We start from the raw sequence: 27,856 nt of genomic DNA on the forward strand, positions 1-27,856 counted from the left end.
ATAGGCCCTCAAGGGGTAGTGAGAGGAAGTATGAGCCCACCTCGCTGCTCCTAGTCTGGTCTCCTCTCCAGGCCCCGGGCCCCGTGGCAACATGTGACATGGGGAGTAGTCAGAGCGAAGAGGAAGGCTCTGATGGGGAAAGTGGATGAGGGTGGGGGGCAGTGTTTAAGGCACTCTTGTAAATAGTACCAGCAGTTACCAGCCCAGCCACTTTCACCGGCCTGCTCACTTCCCATTGCCAGGGAGGACACAGAATGACAAAACTGATGAAATTCTACAGGTAATAGTATTCCCCTAAAGGGACTGGGCCAGTAGCTATTTTCATGGGTGCATCATGTTATGTCAAGGAATTGCTTATCTCAGCAGGCAGAAGAGAAGAATTTCTGGCTAAGATCACCCTGCCAGCCATGAGAGCGCATCCTCAGGGACCGCAGACTCGAAGTGGATGCGGGGAGACCAAGTCTGGGAGGGATGATGCCAAGATGCAGAGAGGTTTCCCTGTGTGGTGGCCCAGGGCTGCAGGCTCTGCCAGGCCGGGCATTGGTAGGTAGGACCAGAGGAGGGCACATAGGATAGTCTTCTCCTGACGGGGCCAGGCTGCTGGGAAGGAGAAGGGGGCCCACGCAGACGGCAGATGGGCAGCTGTCTTAGCCAGGCACCTCCTGGCCGCATCATGGGGCAAGGGGCCTTCGAGAGAATTGGCCAACAGGCCTGAAGACAGCAGGGGCGTGGGCAGGAGAGACAGGCTGGTACCACGTGGGCTCCCACTGCGAGCCCCAATGATCCCACCCAAGAGGAGGGGGGTATTGGGTTAGGGGATAGGAGCCCACCTATCTCCCACCCTGCTGTGGTTGGCCTCTGAGCACAGGAAAGATGGTGACCGTCAGAAGTCACACAGCAGGAGAGGGCCCTGGATGGAGCGTGGCTAGTTGGGGAGGAGGGGGAGGCCAGGCCAGCCCGAGAGGGCCGCAGAGGGCTGGGGGTGGCAGCGCAGGGCCGGGCTCCCTCCCACCAGATGGGAACAGTAGCAAGAGCAGCAGGATCAGCTGGGGGGCAGGGCTGGCGGTGCCTCGTTCCGCCCGCGTGAGCTCAGGGGGCCTCACTGGACCCGATCCCGCTGCCCTTGTTGACGTAGAACGGCCGGTGGTGAGACTGCGGGGAAATGACAGGAGTTAGGGAGAGCAGATGGCGGCTGAGCCTCCTAGCCAGACCCACCCGACCCTAACCTACCCCAGGAAGCAGCAGTGGTCTGAACCCCAACAATCCTGGGGGCCTGCAGCCTCACTTGCAAGCTCTAGCTACCCTGTGATCAGGGTTGGGCCCCAGCGTTATCAGAGTCTCCGGGTTCAAATCCTCATTAGAGTTCATTCCATCAGTCGGTTGGAGAGCTTGAACTTCAGCACCTCATCAAACTTTCTCTCCACGGCCCAGGAAGACCCTCCAGCGCCACCACAGCACCGTTTACACAGTGCTTTCTCCCCTACACACCACACAGCACTGGTACAAGTGCTTCATACAGATGGGGTCATATAATTTTACAACCACTCAATTAGGTGGGTTACTGTTATCATACCCATTTTACAGATGAACAAACCAAGGCACAGAGAGCTTAAGCAACTTGCTCAAGGTCACCCAGCTGGTAAGCAGAGGAGCTGGGACTTGAGCCCCAGCAGTCTGGCTCCTGAGTATGCTCCCCACCCTACCCCCATGTCTCTGCACCTCGTCTTGAGTCTCAAGGGCTTTAAGTGTTTGCTTCTGCTCTTGCCTCATAACTCTCCCTGGCAGAGGAGGCACAGACAGAGCAACCAGCCGCCCCAGCCCAACACAGCCCGTGGGGTCCCCAACCCCAGCCCCTCTGCCTCTCTCATCCTGGCCCCTCATCAGGATTCAGGGAGCATCTCTCAGGACAGAGGCGATGACAACTTTCCCATTGGCTCTGTATATTACATCTTGCAGCAGTTTCACGAAATCAGCACTCCCCTCTCCTCCCAGTCACTTCATCAGCGCCCTGGAAATCGCCCTCCAGGCTGACAGAGGAGCACATCTTAGCCGCTGCTTGTCTGTGTGAGCACCCGCAGCCCCTAGAGGGTCCCCGGAAGAGGCTTTGTCCCTGAGCTGGGTCAGAGACTGAATCACCTCACACCCCACTGCTTCCAGGACAGGAGACAGGGTGTTCCCAGCCCCAGCCCTTGACCTTGCCTGTCTGGAAACTTGTACCTACTAGTAGCTCCTTGCCTACATCTGGTCCAGAGCAGGACTCAGGGGGCCTGTGGAACACTGGGGCTGAGGGTCCTTAGCTCAGACCTCGGTTAAATCATCCATTAAACAAAGGGAGAGATGGGACCCAGGGTGGGCAAAGACATAGCCAGAGTCACACAGCTGCTCAGTGGCAGAGCAGGCCCTGGACCGGTCTCCTGACCCCCAGGTGCCAGTCTGGACCCCAAAGTAGTCAGTAAGGCAAAGTGAATAGACCTGGAAATGGCCTTTCTTTCAGGAAGGCTGGGTCAATTAGATGGATCGCAGGTCAGTGAATGGTGCTGTCTTGTAGGAGCCCAGAGTGGTGGGTGGGCAGGTACAGAGCCCCAGGGCATCCAGGCGGGGTGCTCCCCTGCCCCCTCGTCTGTCTCCTCCCTGGTTCAGGTCACAGCAGGTGAGAGTTGTATGGGCTATGAAATCATCTGGGCCATCCAACTCATGTTACAGATGGGGAAACTGAGGCACCGAGGAGGAATGACTCACACGAGGTCACACAACAAGTTGGTGAGAGGGTTGGGCCAGACCCCAGGTGTCCTGACCCCCAGGCCAGCCCTCCATGCACACTAGCACCTGTGTCCATCCTCCCAGCGCTGGGTGCTAACGGGACACCAGAACCCTGCCCTGCCAGGCGTCTCAAGCTGGCAATGAGCCTTCTCTGCTGGGACCCAGGCTGGGAGGGTGGGAAAGTATGTGGCAGGGAGAGGAAGGACCGAGTCCAGGAACAGAAACCTTCTTTTTCTCCCCATATCTGCTTTCTGCAGTCCTGCTGTTGCAATGCCCCTGGGCTCAGCTCCAAATTACACACACAGTCACTTAGCTCCCATCGCCGGCAAATTAAAGATGCTCTCCAATTAAACCAGCCCCAGTCACTCTTTGTAGCCCAGAGCAAATCACCTCTCCACGCTCTGACCTCCAAATGCAAAGACAGCAGGGAGCTGGGGCCTCTAGCCACCATCCCCAGCAGATGCCACCCACATCCCAGGGAAGCTGGCTGACCCCCTCAGCAGGGCCTGCCATGAAGCTTCAGGAGAGAAGCACTCTGGGAGGTGGAGGCACAGTGTGTGAAGGATCACCCCTGATGACTGAGGTCTAGGGCAGGGGTCAGGCATGTTAGGGCTACAGGGTATTAGGGATCAACTCATCCCAGCACCGCATTAGAGAAATGAAGAAACAGAGTTCCAGAGAGGGATCTGCCCTGCCCAGGATCCCCCAGCCAGCAGGTGGCCTGGACCCCAAGGCCATGCTTCCCTCTTATGTTGCTCTTCAGGGACGCTGGCTCAGGGTCATTAGATATCGAACCCTAAATACATCTGTTCCTAGTTTTGCAGCCTCTGCCTCACCCACATCTCATCCCAAGGGCCTCTCTGCTGTCAGAGCGGGAGAACTGCCCCAGGAGAGTGGGAGCCATCTCGAGGATGCCCGTCCCCTGGACGGAGCATTTTACACTCCCGGAGATGTGGGGACCAAGCCATCGTTCAACAAGCACAGGCGCCTAAGGACCATTTGCCAAAGAAAAAAACAGGGCTGCCCACTTTACGGATTGGAAAGCTGAGGCCCAGAAAGTGTGTGCTCACCCAGGCCCTTTGCCTATTAGCCTGAGGCTCTACTACCCTTTGCTGAAAGCAGGTATTCAGGCCACTGCTACCTCCTGCTCCACCCCATGGCCCAGACGTGTCACCAGCCTCCCACAGGCCCTGGGCAAGTGATGACCTGTTGCCTCTAGGGAGCCCCGTGCAGTGCCCATTCTGGACATGCCCATGCCCATGGCAGGCTCTCCTGGCAGCCCCTTACTCACCAGCAAAGTCTGCTTGCCAGACTTCCAAGTCTGGGGCTGGGCCTTGGGGCTCTGGCTCCGCATGAGGGAGGGATAGCCTGCGGAAACAAGAGGCTCCCGTGAGAGGCAGTGTGGGCTGGCCATCAGGGGCCCCAGAGCCAGGGCAGCACAGATGCCATCCCCAAAGTGCCCACCAAGCTCCATCCAGCCCACTACCAAGTGCAGCCACCCCTGAAGAGGCGTGCAGCAGCCGGGGGGCCGCAGTGGAGAATCCTGGGGAGGCTGGCCGAAGGGAGGGGGCACCAAGGCAGACAGAAAGAGGAGGAAGCGGTCAGGTGAGCTGGGCCAGGCGGGGGGGGGGCGTGTCACCCCCAAATCCAGGTTAGGATCACACACTCCACTGGGATTTCCCTCTGCTCCCCCCTCCCCTCCCCGCAGCCCAAGATGGCCACTTCATAATCACAGCTGGCCAGGATTTCCACCAGGAGGCACTCACTCCAACTCCCCCGAGCCACATGGACTATGCTCCCCACTTACTGGCCCCACGTGCGCCAAGCACTGTGCCCGTCTCCTCACTGAGCCCTCAGCCGTTTCTATGAGCTCAGCAGTTTGCCCCGAGCTGCACAGCTAATAAGCAGCAGGCAGGATTTAAACACAGGTTTTGCTGGACGCCAAAACCCACCCTCATGTGCCTCCCGCCCAGTTCTGCTGCCTCTCCCCTGCTTCATGAGTAGGAGGCTGGGGCCCAGAGACAGGCAGTAATTTGCTGTGTGGCTGCAGTCCAGGGTTAAGACAGCAAGCCCAAGGGGCCCAGGGCAAGTAGGCGCTGTCCGGGCCTGGTCCTGAAGGCGCTGGTCGAGGGCGGGGCTGCCCGGCCCCTCTCCCTCAACTCCCCCCTCAGCCCAGTGGGGTCTGTAAGAAGCTCTGGTCCACAGAACTGTGACAAGCACTCTCGGTGTCAGCCATCAGCCTGCAGGGACAGGCAGTGGTGCCTGGGAAGGAACAGGCTGTGACCTGGATGTTGAGGAGCCCAAGAAGTAAGCAGGGTCTGTCCTCAGCTGGGCAGCCTGGAGCCCTGTCCTGGCCTCTCTAAGGGAGGAGGAGCAGGAGACCAGAGACCACCTGCAGCTCTGCCAGGCTGCCAGCCAGGCTGGCCCTTATCAAGGGGGCGGAGACAGAGCAGAGAACCCAGTCTCTCCCCACATCTGGGGGTGGGGCAGCCTTGCAAAGAGAGGGTTCTGAAGGTCCTGAGTGGGAGACTGAGAAAGAGGGGATTCAGGTCTGACTTCTCAGTTCCCAGAAAGAAGATCCCATGCCAGCTGTGAGAGAGGAGAAGATGGGGATGGGGCAGGGGTGTGGTCCAGGAGAGCAGCCTTGTGCAGCAGGCGGAAGTCCAGGGGAGGGGGAGCTAGGGATGGGGCGACATGCTTCCCTCTTCCAGGGGGCTCTGGGGAGGAGGGACCAGGACACCCTGGAAGTGGCAGAGAGCCCCACGGGTTGTCCCACCTGCCCTGCTGTGGGAGAGAAAAGGGGACGCATGGAAACGGGCAGGTACCAGGATTATTTTTAAACAGCCCACTGCCATCCAGCGGTTTGGAAAACTCTGTGGTGGCCTGTCCCAAGGTGGTGAACTGATAAGGGACTTTCCCAGGGCCTGCTGGGAGAGAGAGAGGCATTAACAGCTGGTGCTGGTCCCAGGAGGGGCCAAAGGGAGTCACATCTCACCCAGGATGCTGTGGCTCTCCACAGCCCTTGCTCAGCCCTCCACGACCCTGAGCATCCTCCGCCTCCCTCCAGGACTGCTGGAGGAGGGCCGGGTGGACTGGTCCTCACAGGCGGGGCTTCTCCTCACACACAGGCAGCCCCTGCCCAGAAACCCCCATCCAAGGCCATCCCCAGCAGATCTGGTGAGCTGATCTGTGTGAAGGTGATGATGGGTGTCCCTGGGCTATGTCACCACACCGTGTATTTGAGGAGTGGCTCTCCTAGGGCAAAGCCTTCCACTGGGAGGCCCTGCAGGCTGATGGGGGGAGACTGGGGAGCATGAAAGCTCCCAATCACGCCTGAGGGTGGCCGTCTTCCCTGCCGGTGGCCTTTGATCCAGGCTTGACCAGACAGCAGGGAAGGATCTGCTGGAAGCCAGGGAGGCCAAGGCAAGTCCCAGAGCTTCCCAGGCCTGGCTCGGGGAGAGGACGACCCTGGGGGTCCTGCAGGCTGGGACTCCTTCACCTTGCTGGTCCTTCCAAGAATCCCTGCCCCAGGTACAGGCTGGGATCCCAGCCTGGAAAGGAGAACTGGCTGATAAAGCCGCCCTCCGAGGCCACGGCTTGGGGTCTGCCTGCCCTGCACAGCCCCATTCCCACCCCCTCTCCCTGACCCCACCCAATCTGCTTATCCTCTCTTCCAGGCTGGATGTCTTGGGTGTCACAAGACAGATGGGTTTACTCCCACTGTAGCCCACCGGAGCTGTCCCCAGCACCTTTCAGAAGAGACGTGAGGGCCCCGGGACCCCACTGTAAGCCGGAGTCTGGCTCCAGCCTGCCCCTCAGGATGACCCCACCCCCAGGGGACAGGAGGCATTGACCTCTCAGCCTTGGCAAAGAGTTTGGGGAGCAGACTCAGTCTTAGGTGGCCTTAGAGATCATCTAGTCCCGCCTTTCCCAAAGCGGGCTCTGCAGGACTCTGGCTCTGCGGGATGTTGACGGGTGCTACATGGCCACAAGGTTCTAGAGTCAACCCAGGCTGGGAGTCACTGGGAAAACACTTAAATAAGCTCTCTGCAGTAGGAAGACCTGGAAGTCAAGCTGATAGAAGCGCCCCGGGGATGTCCGGGGTGGGTGTGTAGAGGGTGTGGCGCGTCCCCACCTCCCTGACACTGAGGCCTGTTATCGCAGCGCATCCTTAGGGATCAGTGTGTGAGGCCCTGAGAAACGTTGATGTGGCCCAGCCTCATTTACAGTCAAGACAGATGAAGGCAGCTCCCACCGGCTCTCAGGCCAGGGGTCTCTCCCCTACAAGGCGAGGAACAGGCGAGCGAGGGAGCGGAGACCAACGCAGGGCTTGGCGAGTGACAGGAGAGGCGGGGCAGGGTGGGGAGAGCTCACCTTTCAGGGAGAAGGAGGAGCTGCCTTGGACCGTGGGCAGCTCATCGGTGCTCTGAAGGGAGGAGGAGTATTCCCAGACCCGGGAGGTGTAGTTACCTGGCAGGGCAGAGGAAGGGGCGTCAGATCTCAGCAACCTAGCGTGGGGCACAGAGGGCAGGACTCGACCACTTCTGTGAGTCTCACCAGCCCCGGCCACGTCTCAAGCCAGGATGCCACTATGCCCCAGTCATGCCTCCTGCCAATCCTTCCTGCCATCGAAGTTGTCTTTCTAAACCATAAAGTCTCATCATGTCCCTGCCCTACCTGGAGGCCCACTGTCCTCAGATTAAGGTACGAAGTCCTTAACAGGGCCCACAGCTCCTCCATGAGCTGCTGCCCCACCCTCTCCACCGGCTCCACTTCTCGGCTTCACCTCTCTCACCTCCTCTCCATCGCTCAACATCCCAACCAGGCTGCACTCTAAGCACCAGGCTTTCTCTCGCCCCAGGATTTTTGCACAGACCGGGTCCTCTGCCTAGGGTGCTCCACCTGTCCCCTATCCTTAGCAAATGCATGTGTTGAATCGTCAGGTATCAGCTTCCATTTCATCTCCTCCGAGTCTGTGTGTCCCTCAGCCCCATGCCCCACGTCACCCTGCACCCGTCTCCATGGGTTGTAACTGCTTGTTTAATAGTCTGCCTAGGGCCGGCCCCATGGCTTAGCGGTTAAGCGCGCGCGCTCCGCTGCTGGCAGCCCGGGTTCGAATCCCGGGCGCGCACCGACGCACCGCTTCTCTGGCCATGCTGAAGCCGCGTCCCACATACAGCAACTAGAAGGATGTGCAGCTATGACATACAACTATCTACTGGGGCTTTGGGGGAAAAAATAAATAAATAAAATTTTAAAAAAAAATAGTCGGTCTGCCCCACTGGGCTCCAAGGGGACAGGGGATACGCCCGTCTGACCCAGCATCACACCCAGCACCTGGCACCATGCCTGGTTCCTGGAAGGTCATCATTATATGGTTGATGGATGAATGAATGAGCAAACAAACAATAAACGCAAACATGTCCTAAAACTTGAGGACAGAGGCAGCTGATACAACTCCTGAAATTCTGTTTGCCAAGTTGAACAGGCTGACAAATGTCCATTGGCGAGTATATCCCTGCAGTCTAGAGGAAAAGAGGCAGTGGGGAGGGTGTGCACAGAACAGCAGGGGCACCACGAGGGCATTCCAGTGAGGGGCTTCGGAGGCTCCATGGATGAGGCACCTTCTCCAGCCCCCTCCCTCTCAGTAGGCTCGGAGCGTTGGGGGCTCTCCTGAGTCAGGCTCACTCCACAGCGGAGCCCACCAGGCCTGGCTGTCCTCTCCCACCACTGCCTGCAGGGAGGGCTGGGGGCTGACATTTGGGTCAGCGGTCAGAGATGCCTGGGGCTGGCCGCCTGCCCCAGTATGAACCCCTCACATAGGGACCAGGAATGTTCTGCAGCAAGGCCCTCAATGGTCACATCCACTAAGGTTCCAAGGGGCCATACACCCGGCCCTTTCATTCCCTCATTCGTCCACTCGTTCTTTCTTCCAACAAATGTTTCCTCAGCCCCCTTCCTTCTGGGCCCTGGAGTTGCTGCAGCGCACAAGACAGACCCAGCTTCCACCCTCCTGGAGCTCACAGTCTACTGCGCATGTGATCCAATCCTGGACGTAGGGGCCTGAGCATTGCCCTGTCCATGTGTGCCCCAACTCTCCAGATCGCCAGGGGCCTTGTCCTCACTGAAGAGCCCCCCACACCCTTCCTCACCTCCTCAGACCTCCCAGTGCCGTGTCCAAGCTGGGGGCTCTGGTGGAGCTGGCCCAGTCCCCGTCATACCTGCACATGTCTACACCACCCAGGAGCCTCCCAGAACCTGGGCTCTTCAAGCACATGGCCCTGCCCTCGACACAGTGGTCCCCTCAGCGCACCAGTGGAGGGGGGTGGAGGGGACCCTGCACTCAGCAGCTCTCCCTGGGGAAGCCACGTCTCCACCCTCACGTCACCTCTTCTGGGTCTCGCTCACCACAACACCTCCTGGATTTCCAGCAAAGCCCCATTTTATACCGCCATTCTTTCCATTTACAGCTAAACTAGTTGTTTTAACCACTGTGTGACTTTTCAGTGCAGAAGCACACAGATCAGTAAGGATCCCCTGTGGGTCTTCGCACCCGATACCTGCAGAGGGAAGTCTCCACACCTAACCCCAGTTCTAGTTTCCCCGACTCATCCTTCAGGGAGAAGATCTTAGGGACTCAGGGATTTCCAGAGATGCTGACGTCTCCGGCTGCCTCTACCCAGCCTAACTAACAACATCACACACAGGCACACAACACACGCTCACACACGTACCACACAGGTATGCACACACAACACACATACATACACACATGAACACACTACGCAGGTGCACACATACACCATACATATGCATACACACCAAACCTCACACACACACTTTAAGCTCAGTAGGACACTTCCCACCCATCTCTGGGTCCCCTATCCCATCTCATCACCCCAGATTCACCACACATTAGGGAATCCAGCCCTCCTCCGCCCACGGCCCAGCCCTGGTTCCCACCTCAAACCCCACCTCCTGCCTGCATGGCCCCCACACGGGCCCTGCCCACCCTCAAGCTGAGCCACCCTCCTACCTTTGGTGCCATACAGATTGTTGAAGTTCTTCTGGTTGGTCTCCTTGGAGAGGCGGCTGGGGGATCCTGGCTGGTACGATGTCCTGGCCCCACCTGTGAAGCAGACCAGGAGGAACCGTCATCACAGAAAGGTGGGTCTGGCTCCACTCGGGGGCCTGTGGCCTCTGACTTGAGGGGTGCTACACAGGACTCCTTGCCCCCAAACAGCTCCCACTGCCTGTCACAGGACCTGGATCCCTCCACTAACACAGCTCCTTTGGGTCTAGAACAAGGCCATCCTCCACACTGGGACACTTCTAGAGAGAAAGGAATGCTATTAGTAATGATTCTGAGAACACCAGGTGTAAACTTGGAGGTGCCTAGATGGACTAAGACATACAGTCACCCCACTCAGGGGTCTTTGAGGATCACCAGAGGCTGGAAGAGCCAATGCTTCTCCCCTGAGCCGGTCCCCATGAACATCACCCAGATGCTTCCCCCGAGGGATGGGAGCCTTCCACTGCACCGGTGCTCCCTCTCCCAGGGATGGGGGCTTTCCACTGCACGGGTGCTTCCCTCCAGGGATGGGAGCCTTCCACTGCACAGGTGCTCCCCTCCAGGGATGGGGGCCTTCCACTACACAGGTGCTTCCCCCCAGGGATGGGGGCCTTCCACTGCACAGGTGCTTCCCCCCAGGGATGGGAGCCTTCCACTGCACAGGTGCTTCCCCCCAGGGATAGGGGCCTTCCACTGCACAGGTGCTTCCCCCCAGGGATGGGGGGCCTTCCACTGCACAGGTGCTTCCCCCCAGGGATGGGGGCCTTCCACTGCACAGGTGCTTCCCTCTCCCCATTCAGGCTCTCATAACATTGGGAGGAAGGCAGAGTGGGATCAATACTCCCCCTCTACAGATGAAGAAAATGCACTCCCCATGTGTGTCAGCCTCCTCCTATCAGCTCTTTCCCTCCATTCCTTACCAGCCCCCTCGCATTCTGGCCTACCTGGCCCAGCACCTGTTAGTCCTTCCTCTAAGCCTTTGCATCTGTGGTCCCTCTCACTTTGGTGTCCATCACAGCCATGCCCTCTCTACCGAGCACACTGCCCCTCCTTCAGGGATCCTGGAAACTAACCTTTCCTGGGAAGTCCCACTGCCCAGTCCCACTGACCTCAAAGCTCCCAGACTCAGGCCCATGGCCCTTTGGTGGCCTTGTTCCCTGGTCTTCTCAGTGACTTTCCTTGGCCCTTCCCTGGCCTCTATCCTGAGCCTGGGAGCTCCCAGAGGGCAGACTGCCTCCTCCCTCCCATCCCCAGGGCAGGGGCAGGGACACCGGAGAAACCTGTTTCTCTCACCTACAAATGTCACAGACTGACTCACAGTGACAGAGCTGGAAGCTCTCCTAGCATTTGAGTCCAACCTCCTCTCTTCTCAGATGGGGACACTGAGGGGGCAGGGACCAGCCCAAGGTCACCAGGCCCTGGTTCTGGGGGTGACATCTTGGCAGGTCTGTGCTCTTTCCTCCACCCCTGTTGCTGCTCAGTCCCCCTCCTCACAGCCTGCAGTCTACTGCAGGAGCCCGCACTGCCCTCGATCTACTACAGAGCAGGGGAGCCAAGCAGATGCCAGTTGTGTCTCAGCGCTACATCAGGGCCCGGCCCTCAGCGGACACGGAGAGCCATAAGAGATGGGGCCAAGGTGAGGGGTGCTGGGGGGACTGGTTAATGCAGCTCATCCTCTCACAGAACTAGGCCCAAAGGGCAGCACTCTGGGGAGGGAGGGGGCAGGAGTGGCAGGCTGGGTCCTGGCCCACACCAGGAATGTGGGGCGGGGGGCCTCGGGCCCAGCTGCCTCACCACGCCTCCACCAGAAGCCCAGGTGTTGTTTTCAGACTGGGTGGGGTGGCGGAGGTGCCTTTCCGCTGAGCTCATCTCTCCAAATCCTCTAAGCCTCTCCCACTGTGGATGTGTCCGAGGCATGCGCATCAGTGCTGTGGGCCTCGAGGCTCCCCCTCGCCAGTCCCCCTGCCTTCCCATGTCTCCTTTCTCCCCTTCCCCCACCCCTACTCGTCACCCTCCTCCTCTCCCCCCCGCCACACCCTCCATCCGGGGGTCTGGTGCGCCTGGCATACCCACCCTTATGTAACGGGTATTGTTGTGGTTTGTTGCTGGTGCCCAAGAATGTGACAGGCTACCGCAGGGCAAGACAGGCAGGCACTGGTCTCTACCCCACCTGGGCTGTCACCCCCATGCTGGGACTCTGCAGGGGTGGAGAGGGAGGGCAGAGGGGCCAGGCTGCATGGCACAGCCCCGCACACACACACAGGAAGGAAGTGGTGAGGAAATTCAGAAGACCGGTTATCAGTCTCCCTGCCCTTGAGGAGCAGACTGGTTCTGGAGGAGCCAGCCCTCCCACAGGACCACAGAATCCTAAGCAGAAGCAAAACACAGCTGGGGCCTGGCGGAGGGAGCCCGGGAGACCAGCAGTCAGGGGAGCCTCTGGAAGGAAAGAGGAGGTGAGGGGGCCAGCGGGCACTGCCTGTGTCACAGGGGAGGGAGCCTCTGAGGAGCAGGGTGCTTGATAATTTGTCATCTAAACCAGGACACTTCTGAGAGCAAAAGGAGGTGCTGTAACGATTACACCGGGACAACAGGTATATGCCGGGACTTCTCCAGGCAAACAGAGGAAGGTCAGTCACCCAGGGAACCCAGCTGAGTCTCGCACGCACCATGCGCCCCAGCGCAGGATGCTCTCCCTTACCCTTGGGCGTGAGGTACATGGAGTATCTCTTCATGGTGTCTGGAGCACTCCACTCGCTCGTGTAGCTGTTAGTGTAGTTGTTCATGTAGCGATGGTCACTCCCTGGGAAGGAGAGAGGTTGGTCAGCAGAGGGGCAGATGGGGAAGAGGAGCCGGCCCACTGGGGCATCCCTGGGCTCGGCTGAGTCAGCCCACAGCCCTCTGTCTCAGGAAGAGACAAAGTCCCCCACCCTCAGAGAAGGTAACATCCTGCTCAGCATTCTTTCTGCTCCTGAGCTCCTGGGGGGCAAGAGAGGGTCTGCAGTGAGCCATCCACCCTCCCTTGGACTGACCCTTGTGAGTTAGACCGTGTGCATGGCACTTGGCAATTTACAAGGGCCACTGATATCAGTTTCTTGTTTGATGTGTACGTGAACACTTGGGCTGGTGTGAAGAGCCCTGTGTGGCACGTAAGGGAATTGAGGCTCAGGAGATGAGTGGAGCCACTTGCCTAATGGCACATGGCCAATAAGGGCATAGTTGGGGTTTGAGCCCTGGTCCCCACTTCCCAGCTCTGACCCAAACACTGCTGGCAGCCCAAGGGGATGAAATGAGGTCCCAGCCTTGGCCTCCACTGAGCAGAGGTGTGCAGCGAGGAGGGAGCTCAGGTGGGGCACTGACTCTGCCCTCCCCTGTACCCACCAGCAGACCCCCAACCCAAACAAATCTGCCACTCCATGCTGCCTTCCTCCACCGCCCTCCATACCATTCCTTTCTCTTGCTACTTCCCCATCTCCTACTTTCCCTTTGCCCTTCCCTCTCTCTTTCTCCTGGGCAAGAGGAGGAATGAGTGGCTCAGACTCTCATCTTTCATCTACATCACCTATGCCTAGCAGGGCCCTGGCCCACAGTGGGCATGGCATGACAAGCAAATGTCCTCCTAGGTGTTGGCCAACCCCCTCCCTTAGGATGAAAGTGGTCTGGGGCCCTCAGCCCCCGGGCCTTTGAGGGTAGGAATGAGCCCCTGGTCTGGTGGGCAGGCTGGCATCAGGGAGGAGAGGATGGTCACTCCAAGGTCTGACTCACCCGCTGCCCTTCCCCCACCTCCTACAGCCAGACACACTCCCAACAACAACACACCAGTGACAAAAAACCAACGCGGAGGCCCAAGGCCCCAGGCACAGGTGCAGGGCCGCTGACATCAGCAGCACCCACCTCTGCTCCTGGCGGCCGCCTCCCTGCACTGCTTGTACAGGGTGCAGGGCCAGACCTGCACAGAAGACATGGCCAACACAGTCGTGACCTAGAAATGGCACAGTGGGTGGGCAGCAGGTAGGGGGTCCCTGTGAGGCTCACAGGCCTCTCGAGCCCAGTCAGCGCCGCCCTCATAGGTCTGGCCAGACCTCAACTGAGGGGCTTCCCCAGTGGGTTTGTACCCCAGGGACCATGGTATTCACGCTCCCGGTCCCTCTGCATGGCCAGCAGCAGCAGCTCCTCGGATGAGAAGATGTGGGAGGCTGACTAGCAGAGTGTTTAACCTAGCTGCACTCCCTGTTTAGTGGCGTGCCCTTTGAAAAGTTACTTCTCCGAGCCTCAGCCTTCTCATCTGTGAAATGCAATACATCCCACAGGGAGAAGACGAGACTGTCAGTGAAGAGCTCGCACAAAGCCAGCCTCCCAGGAGCACTCAATCGCCGTCAGCCGTCACCGTCAGTATCATCGCCATCATCATCACAAGGAGCTCAGGGTCCGAGTGCCGCCTGAAGCCAAATGTCTGTCTCGCTGCAATGGTTCATCAGTCCTCAGGTGTGATGGAGTGTCCCCCAGTTTCACAGGGACACTGTGCAGTGTCACCAGCACCAAGATATACAGATGCCCTCCTGAACCCCAGTACTTCTGCACATATTACCCTCTTCTTGCCCCCAAAGAATCACATGCTCCATCTGGAGACCAAAAACAAGGCTCACTTCCTTTGGGTTGTTGGGGCTAGAAGTTATTAATCAGAATGTGTCCTCAAAGCCCCGTCTTGGGCCTGGGCCAGTGGGTGGGGCCTTAGAGAAAGTGTCCAGGCTTCAGGCTTTACAGGGACTTTGCTGGGACTGGTGGAAAAGGATTTAACCAGGTAGTTTCTCAGGTTAGGAGGCTTTCTGTGAGATGATTCAGTTGGCCTTTGCAAGGGACAGCGTGACTCAGGAGAGAAGCTGACTTTGGGGGAGCTGGTGAGTCATCGAGACACGCTGTGCCCCACCATCCCCAGCCCAGCCCACCAGGCCAAGTCCAGCCTCTGGGCTCAGCACACCATGGTGACAAGCAAGTTCTCCCTCCAAGCACAGATGCAGTTCTAGGTCACATCTACTGACGCCTGCAAAGCCACCAGTTTGGAGTCTGGCCCTTACAAGTGGCAGTATTCACACAGCTGTGGATTGGACCTGACAACAGATACAGATCTGAATGAAGCCAATCCCTGAGTTTTGTGGACAAGCCACAGAGAGGAGGCATTTGTGCAGCCAGTGCCCGGATGCTCCTTGCCCTGGCGGCCCCTTGTAATAGCTGCATAACTTTGGCAGCAAGTTCAACGGAGGGCTACAGTCCCTGGATCCTACTCCAAACACCTTAGGTGGAACAAGTGACTGGAAACAATGAGACGCCAGCTGGTTGGATGCCAACCAATCCAACCAGCACCAGGCAGCAGGAATTGACCTGGGAGAAAAATGTCCAGGGCCTTGGGCCCCGCCCACAAGAGACCTACCGTTCTCCATGTGGTTCCTCTCGATGAAGTTACGGCTCAGGTCTGCCTTGCACATCTTCTCAACATGGCGCATGCACACATTGAGCAGGTCGTCCTTGAAGTTGCCGAGCGACTGCCCCAGGCCCTCCCCCTCCAGCAGAACACGGTAGGTGGGCAGGGGTGGGGGGAGGGAGTAATTACTCATCAATGCACCAAATTCCTACCAAGAAAGGAAAGAAGCCATTAACTTCCTGGGTCTTTAGGAGCTATGGGGACCCTTCTCTGCGGGGGGCTCTCACAATCCGGCTGGAAGACTCACCACTGGGAGCCAGAGAAGCTAGGATCTAGATGCAGCTCTGCTATTAACTAGCCCCACTTTTCCTCACTGGGCACTAGTTTCTTCTTCTGTAAAATGAAAGGGTTTGACTAAAATCCACTAGATGCTAACATCCCTGAAGGCACTAGGAGTCAGATATGTGACTCCATGGTTCCCATCTCTAAAACTGGACACATCATGCCTCCCTCAGAGGGGTTTATGAGAGTGACACAAGCTGTGAAGTCTTTGGGAGGGAAAGCACTAAAGAAATGCAAGGAATTACTGGAGTGTTCTGGGTCAGTCATGGGTCAGGCATCTCCACCTGTACATACCACACTCAATCCTACACTTTTCTACTTCTCACTTCCCTTCCACCTCACTGGAGAATCCCTCCTCCTCCTCAAATTCTTACGGACCTTCAAGACCCACTTCAAATCCCACCTCCTCCATAAAGCTGTCTCCCATTACTCCAGCCTGCTGCCCTTCTCGGAGCTTCCACAGGCACTTATCTCCTGAACCATATGCTTTATCATTTAATTACACTCTCTTCTATATTGTTCTCTAATTGTACATGTCTTATCTTCCCAGTTGGATTGCAGTTCCTTGGGGGCAAAAACCATGTCTTATAATTCTCTATTCTCCACAGCGCCTAATAGAGCACTGGGCATGTAGTAGTACCCAAAACACTCTAGCGGATGGAAGATGGGTGGATGAATAGAAAGACAGACAAGATCAAGAATAATAAATATGCAGCACTTATACATCACTTCCTCATACCCGAAGCAGGCACCACTAATTGGTCACAGAACTCTTTCTTTTTTTTTTTAAATATACAAGCAGGGAATTTTTTTTTGAGGAAGATTGCCCTATGCTAACATCTATTGCCAATCTTCCTCTTTTTTCTTTTTTCTCCCCAAAGCCCCAGTATAGAGTTGTGTATCATATTGTGGAGTTGTAGCTCTGCTATGTGGGACGCCACCTCAGCATGGCTTGATGAGCAGTGAGTAGGTCCACACCCAGGATCTGAACCAGCGAACCCCGGGCCGCTGAAGGGAAATGCTTGAACTTAACCCCCAGGCTGGCCCCAATACAGAACTCTTTCTTACTGAGTCTGGAGCACTGCTAGTACATATCAACTGAAGGTGGTACAAGGTGATATTTGTGTGCCATCTTTAGGTAGGAAAATGGCTTGGATGGAAAAATTAAATGGGCAGATGGAATGGAGCTTGGATGGATGGATGGATGCATGCATGGATGGCTGATGGTGGATGGATGAATGGATGGAGAAATGAATGAGGGTCTGGGAAAGTGGATAGAAGGATTGAGGGAGTGAATGGTGAAGTTGTTGCTTGTTACCTGCAGAAACAGTACTGAGTCGCTGATGCTGTGCAGCTGTTCCCTGGTCTGCTTGTCCTCACCCAGCAGCTTGGCCCTCTCGTCCAGAGCATCCACAATCACCTGCACCTGGTCCACAGCATCCTGCTCCCGCTGCTCCAGTGCAGCCTTGACTTCGTCCTTTTGCTTCTCCAGGTCCCGCACCAGGTCCCGGAAGTTCTGCTCCAGGATATCCTTCTCACTGCTGGTGAAGCTCTGGGTCCAGAGTGAGGGGAGAGAGGGAGGAGGGTTTCACTAATTGACAAACCTCCCCAGTGGGGTGCAGCTTTAGGTTCCCAACACAGATCAGGGCATTTCTACTGCCCCAACCCAGCCAGCCTATTTGGTCAAGAATCTCATTCAAAGGCATTGAGGGATGCCATCTATTGATAGAGATGGCCAGGTTGTTTTACAGCCCACCCATCCATATCCATCTGTGGCTCCTCCCTCTTGGTGGGTTGACTTGAGCCATCATTCCAGCCTCGGGCAACTCCAAGAGCCCAGAAGTTCCCCCATGAGTCAGGTTGTGTTCACTGATACCTCAACCAGAACCATACATCATTCAGAAAGCGAATTGATGGGCTATTTATGTAGCCAGGGTCAAGAGTCAATGATTTAAGATTGTGATTTGCAATTACTCAAACCATGGCAGACATACATCTATCCACACTGGCACAAGTAAAGGAGAAATGCCATGTGTTTGGTGGCTAGGTAGTGTGGTGGGCAGAGCAGACATTGGAAGACATTGGAAGACACGCTAGAGAACAGGTCAGTCTAGGGTCTATATTTGCTGGGATGATATAAAATGAACATTAGGTGATGGGAAAGATCCCACCTGGATGCCTGGCCCAGACTTAGAAGGCAAATTGGTGGGAATGGCAGAGCGAGTAGGGAAACCCAGAAGAAACAAGTATGGGATGTAAATATGGGCCTGAGACCTCGACCAAGAGCCAAGACCCGCCTCCTCTCAGGCAGGACAGGTGGGTTCAGAGCACAGCAGGGGAGAGGCCCGGAGGCTGCTCACCGTGATGCGGTCCTTCTCCTTCTGCCACTTCTCAGCTTCATCCTCAATCTCAATGATCTTGAGCTGCAGCTGCTCCTTTTGCAGTGACAGCTCCGTCTACAAAGAAGGAGCCAGGGTTGGAGGAGAAGTCAGGAGGGGGAGGTGGAAGAGGACCAGAGAATCAGGGAGTGGGCCCACCTAGGGGGCAAACTTGGGCAGGGCTCCCCACTCATCCCTTCAGCCCTTCACTCAGCAAACACTCATCGGGACCTCGGAAATGCCAGGCACCGTGCCAGTCACTGAGGATCCAGCAACAGGTAAACACCATCTCGCGGTAAACTCAGGTTTCTGGGGCTGGATGTTCCAGCCATGTCTCTGTAAGGGCTAATCCTTTGTAGGCCCCTCCACCCAATGTGAGCAGGAAAAAAGCTCATTTATGGGGTTCCCACTCCTTTCAATGGGCCTGGGGCCATGGGGGAGAGGGAGGGAAGCTCCTGCCTCTTTCAGACTTAGGGGAGAAAGGGGACCCAGCCCAGCTCAGCCCAGCCCAGCCCAGGGAGTGTCCCGTGGCAGTAACAGTGTGCAGCGTTTCTGTGGCATGACGTGCAGCCTGTGTTGCAACAGGAGCCCGGGTTGCTGCCAGCGGAGACTCTGTCTGGGCAGGCAGAGCTATAAACCTGTTTATGGGAAAGGGAACGCAGTCTGCAGTTTGGACAAGATGGGGACGTTTATCTAGGGCCCCTGCGGCAGGAGAGAGGCTAGCGAGGGAGCAGTGAAGGGTGGAGGAGAGACGAGAAGCAGAGATGCTAGGGATCCCCGTTCAGGAGGAGAACATGGGCTGTTGGGGTCTAGGGTGGGTTGGGAAGAGGATCTATCAGGAGTGCGCAGGGACATGAGCTCTCGTATCCATACTTTCCTTCCATTTAGGAAGGATCCTAAATCCATACATTTCCTTCTTTGAAAAGCAGCTACCACAGAGACAAAGGAGGAGGCACAAAGCTAAGGCCAATTCAAGTTAGCCAAGCCGAGAGGCACCCCTTTTGCTCTGCTAGGCACCCCACTGGAGCTCTCAAAGCACCTTCTGGCTTGGAAGACAAGGGGGTGATTTCCACCTGCCAGGCAGGAAGACCAAGGCATCCCAGAATGCCTTGGAGTGCTCAAGGTCTCCCCGTTACACTGGATTTTGAACACAGAGTCCCACCCCTTTCTCCAGCCGTTCTTTGAGGAACCCACAAGAAGAGTCAAGATGCGGAAGGTGCAAACCACTGGGAATGTGAGCTCCATCAGCAAGGAGTCCTGAGCAGCTGGGCACAGACTTTACCACACGTCACACCTCCTGAACACTCCACCAGGCCGAGGGGTGGTGTGGGGTCTCTGCTGCAGACACCTAGCAGAGTGGATTGGTGGTAGAGACAGCTTTTCTGACTTTATTGGAAAACGTGCCCAGAGGGCCAGGGAGCTGGTGGAGAAGATGGGGAAGGCCTGAGGCAGGCCCAGGTCCCTGATAGGAAGCCCCAATTTCCACTCCTGCCCCTCTGCCCACACTCCTGCGCACTCCAGCAAGCAGACTCTAAGTTCTCGGGAAGCATCTGTCCTGCCAGCAATGGGGTGGAACTCCCACAGCATGGAAAATGTTGTCAGCAGAGATGGAAAATAGTTGTCAAGAAGAGACGAATGAAAGGAGATGAGGATGGGGATGTGGCCTGGTCTCTGGAAAAAGGCTGGGGAGGAGCCAGCTGTCAATAGACACAGTGGTGGGAGAGTGCAGGGCAAAGGGAGAAGACCCCACTGTAGATGGCAGTGACTCGACCCTCACACTCTCCAAGGATGGGCCCAAGGGCCCAGAACACAGAGGCTGGCAGAGCCGTTGGCCTGGAAGGCCCCTGAGACGTTGGCCTGGTAGGCGGATCTGAGCCATGAGGAAGGGACCAAGAAGCTGGACAATGGGTCTGAGCCGGGCAATCTTCCATCCCTGGAGAGCTCCTGCGCTAGGCCTGAGTTCGAGGGGTCAGCCAGAGTCCTCGCTCCCACTGTAGCAGAGACTTCCTAACCCAGCTAGGGGATGGAGGAATTGGCACTTGGGTTTCTCACTCCACCACCCCATCCCCAGAACAAGGTCTGATGGACACGAAGTAGAGAACAAAAGTGCATTCCCTCCCACCCCAGGCCTGGTGGGAGTGGGGGAAGGCAGTCCTTCCATGAAATAAGCATGGGGCATTCAGGAGGGAGCCCACCCAGAGCACAGGACCGGGACTCCAGAGGTTTGAATCCAGTTCCTCCACCTCCAGGCAGGTGGCCTTCAGAAGTTACTTAACTGCTCCATGCCTCAGTTGCTCCATCTTTCAGGAAGGTGGTAGGAGGACCACCTCCCAGGGAGGCTGTGGGAGAACTGGGATCAGGGAAGTGAAGCTCTCAGAAAGCGTCTGGCACAGAGAAAGCGCTGGCCCGTGGTCCCAGCATCACCATTGTGAGGGGCACCTTCCGTGGACCAGGAGCTGTGCTGGGTGCTCTCATTCACTCTTGGCTCAGAGAGTGAGTGCAGTGTGGTGGGCAGACCAGCAGGGCACAGGTGAGTGAGGGGAGCAGCAGGTACGACCAAGTGAGCTCTTGGTGGTGTTCAGTGTGTGCCATTGTGTTGGGGTGCAGGCGTATTGTGTACACCATCAGGATCCTGAGTGAAGCATGCATAGACAAGCCAGGAGGTCAAGACATTAGACTGAAGATGCAAAATAGAGGCTTAGATGGTAGACAGTGGAAGCTTGGAGGATACTGGGGAAAACAGAATGGAGGTAGGAAAAAAGGGGCTATTCACCTGGGAGTGGGAGAAGGTGACCAGAGAAGGTGAAGACCAGAGGAGTTGAGGGGATTGAGGAGAGGTGCTCAGTAGGACCTGCTGGGCGCCTGTAGGTGAGGAAATGTCTTACCAGGATGAGCATGGATTCACCGGTCAAGAGGAGGAAGAAGGCACTGAGTGCAGAGGAAGGAGAATCCGATGGGGTAGAACAATGAGGAGCCTAGGCCAAGGGCAGAGGGAGTCAGCCCCTGGGAGTCCCTCCCGTGTAAGATAGAGAGGGAGCAGGGTGGGAGCTAGCCAAGGCATGGAGGGGAGAGCCAGAGGCCTCGGCCAGTGCCCTGGGAGGGGAGGAGGGAAAGGCGGCTGATCTGGAAACGTGTGAGGGCAGGGTCAGCAGTGGTGAAGTGCTGTCTGCACAGTGGGCAGAAGACGCAGTCAGAGTCGGGGGGAGACTGGTCTCCTTATTTCTGTGGGGCACTAGGGAAGTCGGACACAGGCTGGGAGGGGACCTTGCTCCCACAGCACGCCTTGCAGGACCAGACTTGCAAGACACAGCGGGATCTTACAAGGGACCTCAGACTGGGAATTCTGTGCTGCTGGAGCAGTCCTGTCCCACCTCTGCGATGAGGAGGGTTTGGGGTGAGACCTCTGGGGATGTATCCAGCATCTGTTTAGCTCTTGGCAATTTTTCCCTGCTGGAAAAGGCAGGATATAGGAAATAATATGACATAGGAAAGCTCCAAAGATACCAGGTTCTCCTGGAACACTAGGAGAAGGAAGGACACCAACTTGTGTTGTTGAGCATCTACCATGCGCCAGGCTTTTCTCCTTTAACCTGCAAAAGCCCCCTGTGGAGGGAGTGGTGTTACCTCCATTTTACAGATGCGGAAACCACGGCCTAGAAAGACTACGTAGCTCGCCTGAGTTCCCACAGCTAGAAAGCGGTAAGGCCAGGACACGACAACAGGACTCAGATCCTATGATGTGGCCTCTTAACCTCTAGGCTATTCTCTGTGTCTTCCTGGACATTGTCTGGCCCCTTCGCTCCTGCTAACCTAAGCCCAGCGGGCTCCCTCCACCTCACAGATGGTGCAAGTTCGTGATTCTGCCTCCCCTATATTGCCCCATACTCCCCTCCGCCCCTGAGGCCCCAGCTTTCTCTCTCCCTCTCTCCCACCTCCCTTGGAATGTGATGAAAGCCCCTAAGGTCTGATCAGGGCCTTGGATCCCCACACCTCCACCCCTGTCTCACCTCCCTCCTGACTTCCTCCTCCTCCCTGTCTCTTTCCCTCCACCCTGCCCAGGCCTGTCTCTAAATGCCTCCTTTGTTCCCTTCTCCCCCACTGGTCTGGGTGCCTCTAGCTCTGATGCCTGGGACGGGCCTTGAGTAGGCCACCCAGCCTTGAAATGCTTCTAGCCTTGGGGGAACAGAGGTTTCTCTGAGAGCAGAGGGGTAACACAGCAGCTGTGTCTCGGCCTGGACAGGGCCTTCAGGTGCAGATGCATCTGAGCACTCACCTGGACATGTGTACCTGCCCCCAGGGAAGGGGAGATCGGGCTGTGATCTTACCCTGGCCTGAATTACCCACATGGGCCGCTGGCTGTGACATTTTCCAAATGAGCCAGTTAATTGCCAAATTTGTACTCTGAGACAAATGGTAATTATCCGGATAAGAATCTGAAAAGCTGGATAGATTTCCCCATTTCCACCCAGATGTCAAGCAGCCTGGTATTAGTTGGCTTGACTGGGGCTTACCGTTCTTCTGCTCCCTCGGGTGTCAGGGCAGGGAAGGCGCAAGGTGGGGCGGGAAGAGCATCACCCAGGCTGTCTCCAGACCAGCAGTGGGCCATCGAGGAAGTCACCCCACCTCCCTGGGCCTCAGTTTTCCCCTGGTGAAGTTGGATTAAATCTCTGATTCCCAGCCTGGCTACATATTAGAATCCCCAAAGGTAACTTAAAAACACAGATGCCAGGGGCCGGCCCAGTGGTGTAGAGGTTAAGTTTGTGAGCTCTACTTTGGCAGCCCAGGGTTTGTGGGTTCAGATCCCAGGCACGGACCTACACACCACTTGTTAAGCCATGCTGTGGTGGCATCCCACATACAAAATAGAGGAAGATGGGCACAGATGTTAGCTCAGTGACAATCTTCCTCACCAAAAAAAAGACAGATGCCAGGCCCTGAGCCCCTGAATCACAGCGTCTGGGAGTAAGGCCTGGGAATCTGTGTCTTAACAAGTCACCAGGCAATTAAGGTCAGAGGATGATTTTAGAAGCCACTGGACTTAGTGACCCCAAGGAGAGCCTGCCAATCCTATGAAAACAAAGTTTGAAATGGTGGAGAGGAAACAGCCTGGGCTGCAGCCATAGTACAAGTCTGAATCCCAGCTCTGCCACTCCCTGGCGCTGTCACTTGGGGTAAGTGTCTCAGCATCTTTGAGCCGATTTCTTCATCTATAAAACAGGTGCAGTAACCCCCACCCACGGGACTACTGTCAGGAGTCACCACGTAAACCACAGATGTGCTCCAGGAAGACTGCTGTGTCTCCTGCCCACCTGCCAGTTACTTTCCTTCCCTGCCTCCTGTCCCTAAATCTGTTTTATTGTTGTTTCCCCCTCAGCACCCACAGAGGTCAGCCCACCTCTTTTCTCACCCACCCTGTCCAGAGCAGGAGTTCTCTCCCAGGATCTCCAGGGAGAGTGGTCCCAGCCCCCTCCATCACACCCCAGGCCTTTAGCCTGGCTCCTCTTCCCAAAACCCAGTCACCGTTGTGTGGCCAAAGAGGTTTCCTGCCCAGACCAGCACAGCTCCCAAAGCCCAAGGACCAGTGACCGCCCATGCCCAGCAGCTTGGCAGCTCAGCCTTCATGGAGGAATTGAGCAATGAGACAAGAAGCAAAACCACAGGGCATGTGAAAGAAATGAACTGAGCCAAATGATGGAGTCGGGAGACTGGCCGAGGCACCGAGTCTGAGCCGCGCTGACCAGCCAGGAGCTCACATCTCCAGAGCGATGCTCCGGCTGAGTGCTCCCGCACACGCCTCGTCGTGCTGCCAAGCCAGAGCCCAGTCTGGACCCGAGACAGGGCAGGGCCGCAGGTGGGTGCAGAGGCCAGGCAGGCCGCCCTGGAGCAAGCAGCCAACAGCCAGGAGGAGTCCTCCATCCTGACCCGATACAGTAGGCAGGAATCGGGACAGACAGAGGGAAGGGCCATGAGACACAGAAAAGGATGGATATATACATTGTAATCTCATCAGCCTAAACCTGCCTGGGAAATGTCCAGAGACAGAGGGGTGGACCAGAGGACATCTAGGGGACCACTTGTGACATTTGGAGTGGAATTGGAAACACTCTGACCTCGGGTCCAGAGGAAGGACTGTCATGCCGCCACACCAAGTGACCTTTCTCCAACACCGCCACTGCTCAGAGTCTATAGGTAGAGCTGAGGCCCAGGAGATGAGCACCCACAGCCCTGCGTGTCATCTACAGCCTCATGCAGCCAACCAAGAGACGTCTGCGGTGACCTCACCTGGGTCTTCACCAACCCGCCCGCAGAACAGGTTCTAGACAGGGCTCCTTGCAAAAAGCCGCGTGTGGGCTGATGTTTGGGTCTGCAGGGGATGACTCCAGAGGGTGCCAGATTGACGGTCTTGTTCACCTTGATCCACCAACCCATAAACCCTGCTCTGTGCCAATGTCCCCATGTCCGACATTCCAGCAGAGCTGGGCCTAGACAGGCTGTGCTCCAGCTCAGTCCCCTGGCTGCTTGGCACCACTTCTCCCTGCCTATCCTATGCCACTGGCGCACACACACGCACACACATACACGCACATGCACACACACTGCATGAAGCACCCCCCCATTAAAGTCTCTGCAGTGGATCAGATATTTTCCCTGAAAGCCCCTATAAAGCACACCTATCCTGAACCCCATCCCCTAAGTTGCTCTCAAACTGGAAGAGAATTTAGGGGTCTCTTCCTCAAGCTCTCCGATCTTGAACAGGCCCCTTCCTTTCTCTGGGCCTGTGTCCCCATCTGCAAGGTGAATGAGGGGACTGATGAGATTGCTCACACTCCCTCCAGCCTGGCGTTCTGTCCTCTACGATTTGACTTTTCCTCACAGCTGCTGCTGTGTAACCGGGCGGCTGCTCCCCAGGCTTGTTCGTGTGTCTGAGCTCTGCCTCCTGACCTACATTGCGAGCCCTCAAGGGCGAGGACTGTGTCTTTGAATGCAACAGTGGCCCCCAGGACCAGAGCGTGAACTCCAAGGTCCAGTGCCTCCAGAGAGGGCTGCCTGAGACCCTCCTGACCCCCAGGGGCACTCAGGCTTTTCTTAAGTGGTGATACCTTTCAGACGAAATTTGGGGCCAAACCCTACAAGTAAAATAGAGTGTGTGCTGCTTGTAGTAGGGGTGGGAACCTGGATCCCCTGCTTTCTTGGTACCAATTTTCCCCCCTCCTCATCCCTGAGGCCTCAAAGACATTTCCAAGCATTCTAGGACTCCATGGGGTAGTTTAAAACCACCAAACTAGTCCAACCCCTTGGTTTCACATAGAGGGAAACCGAGACTGAGAGGATGGAGGGACTTGTCCACAGTCTTACAGCTAGTTAGAGGTAAAGACCCAGACTGGAACTCGGCCAGGTCTCCTGGAACCCAGGCCAAGGCTCTGCGGGTCTTGGTTGCTGTGGAGGGAGGTGATTGCCCCTTGTTCCATTTTGATTTCCCAAGTAAGCTCCTGGAGGATGCTTCCATGGCCCCTGCCCCATCTCCATCTCCCAGTCTGAAGCTTGAAGCCAGGCTGGGATCGGAGAGTGAGGGAATGGGGAACGCCTCCTTCCTGGACCAAAGTGAGGCTTCTAAACGGAGCTTTGAGGGGCCTGCCCGGTGGCGCAAGTGGTTAAGCTCACACGCTCCGCTGCGGCGGCCCGGGGTTCGCCGGTTCAGATCCGGGCACGCACTGACACACAGCTTGTCAAGCCATGCTGTGGCAGCGTCCCATATAAAGTGGAGGAAGATGGGCACGGCTGTCAGCCCAGGGCCAGTCTTCCTCAGCAAAAAGAGGAGGATTGGCAGATGTTAGCCCAGGGCGGATATCCTCACAAAAAAATAAATAAATAAATAAAATAAAAGGAGCTTTGAGTCTATTCCCATCTCTAACTTGGCCCTCTTTGACCAGGGGTGTGGGTGAGGGGTGAATGGAGAGAGTAATCCATAAACTCCTGGTCAGGAAGGTGGGACAGGGAGGGAGCCCTGGCTGCCCCATTCCAAGGCTGCAGAAGCTCTTGAGGAAGGTCGAATCCCTGTACTGACCACCAGGAAGGCTCACCCCAGCGGGAGGCCGCCCATGGCAGGGAGCCGTGTTGCTGTGGGTGACAGTGGACCCAGCATCTGTGGGGCAAGGGGCGGCAGCCACAGCCAAGCCTTTAGCCCAGAACGCCACACTCACAAGCCTCCACACACCTCTGCTCCTCCCATAAAGGTACAGACATGATCACATATACACAACTCATGCCAAGTCACTTACGTACCCCATACACAAATATATGCAACCATTCACATACGCACATAAACACCCATGTGTATATAAAATACACAAACACATATATATGTACACCCCACTCACACACAAACCCTAACTCTCACCAGTAGTGTCCAGGCACAGGCACGTCCACATGCAATCACACACTCAAAGCCCAGCTGAGAGAAGGACAGAGGAGGCCACTGGGGGTGTCAAGAGGCTGGCTGGGAGATAAGACAGGACAACAAGAAGCCACTGAACTGCAAATGCAAACTCTGAAGCCAGAAAAAAAAAGACATTGAAGTAGTCCCCAAAATGCCCTCCTCCTCGCCTGTGACCCATTCCCCAGGGGCCAGTCCTGCTCAGGTGGGAAGAATCCTTTCTCCTTTAAATAGAAAAAAGAAGAAACACTCCAGCCAGGCACAGGGCTCAGGACTGAGTTCTGATTTTCTGATCTGACTTGGATTTATCCTATGGCCTTTGTCAAGCCTCCATCTCTTCTGATCCTCTATTTGCTCATCTAGGAAATGCCCCGTCTCCTGAGTTCTTAGAGAGTGGGGAAACTGCCTCTGACCCCTAGCCTGGGGGTGTGGAGGGAAAAGAAATGTTTTCTAAAAGAGCCAGGGTTGGCAGACACTTAAGCCCCAAACCCTAGGAAGCCTCAGTGGAGAGGATAAGGGCGGAGGGAGGAGAGGCCTGGAGGGGCAGCAAGGTGGCCCAGCAAGTTACCTCCTTCTCTGCCTTGGCCTCTTCCACCGTCACGGTGCTGTGATTCTTGTGCTCCTGGAACATGCAGAGGTAGCAGATGCAGGTCTGGTCCGTCTGGCAGAAGAGCTCCATGGTCTTGCCATGCAGGGGGCATTTGCGCGCCTCGAAGTCACGGATGGGCTCGAGCAGCTGGTGGTCGCGGAAGGCGGCGCCCTCCAGGTGGGGCTTGAGGTGCAGCTCGCAGAAGGAGGCTTGGCACACCAGGCAGGACTTGACTGCCTTCTGCTTGTTGCCGATGCACGAGTCACACAGGACCTCCTCAGAGCCCGACTTGGAGCGCAGGAGGCTGCCCGGGTCAGCCCGGGGGTAGCTGTTCCTCCGGACCTCCCCGGGCTCCATGATAGACACCGCAGGCTTCCGCGGCTCTGAGAAGATGGACTTGCGCAGCTCCCCCTTCTCTGCAAAGGTGACGGGCGACTTCTTGGCCGCCCCCAGCTGGAGCCCAGCATAGGGTGACCGCCTGCCTTCCCCAGAGTCCATGCTGAAGTAGTTGGAGCCCTTGTCATCCACGGACTCGACAAAGTGGATGATGGGCCGCCGCCACTCACTCCCCAAGAACAGGGAGCTCTTCCCCTCACCTGGCTTCAGGCCACTGCCCGGGCTCTTGCCCTCGGCCATCTCCCCACCGTGCCCATTGATGGTCTTGGCATCTTTGCCGTCAGCCTTGGCTCCATTCTCCAGGCCGCCGGTGGGGCCCTGTGGGCTTCGGGCATCCCTGGCTTCTGAGGTGGCCGCATTGCTCCTGGAGGCATCTGCGGCTTCCATCGCGGCTCACTTGGCTGTTCTGTTTCGGGCTCCCTGGGACTGCGGGGTGGGTGACCTCTCAGGCGGGCGTCTCAGCAGGGAG

At 56.8% G+C, this 27,856-nt stretch overlaps 1 protein-coding gene across 1 annotated transcript; it reads right to left on the bottom strand.

Moving 5' to 3' along the window:
* TRIM29 (tripartite motif containing 29) lies at window positions 1-27,856 on the bottom strand. The gene is made up of 9 exons (XM_004427208.3): window positions 26,971-27,856; window positions 17,951-18,046; window positions 16,909-17,142; window positions 15,258-15,456; window positions 12,531-12,632; window positions 9,797-9,889; window positions 7,135-7,230; window positions 4,052-4,128; window positions 1-1,152 (listed from the first exon to the last, which is right to left on the bottom strand). The coding sequence occupies exons 1-9, from the start codon at window positions 27,772-27,774 to the stop codon at window positions 1,090-1,092; spliced, it is 1,764 nt and encodes a 587-aa protein (XP_004427265.1). The 5' UTR covers window positions 27,775-27,856; the 3' UTR covers window positions 1-1,089.

This window comes from Ceratotherium simum, chromosome 7, assembly GCF_057802395.1.
Source record: "Ceratotherium simum simum isolate JZ-2026a chromosome 7, ASM5780239v1, whole genome shotgun sequence".
NCBI classification, from domain to species: Eukaryota; Metazoa; Chordata; class Mammalia; order Perissodactyla; family Rhinocerotidae; genus Ceratotherium; species Ceratotherium simum.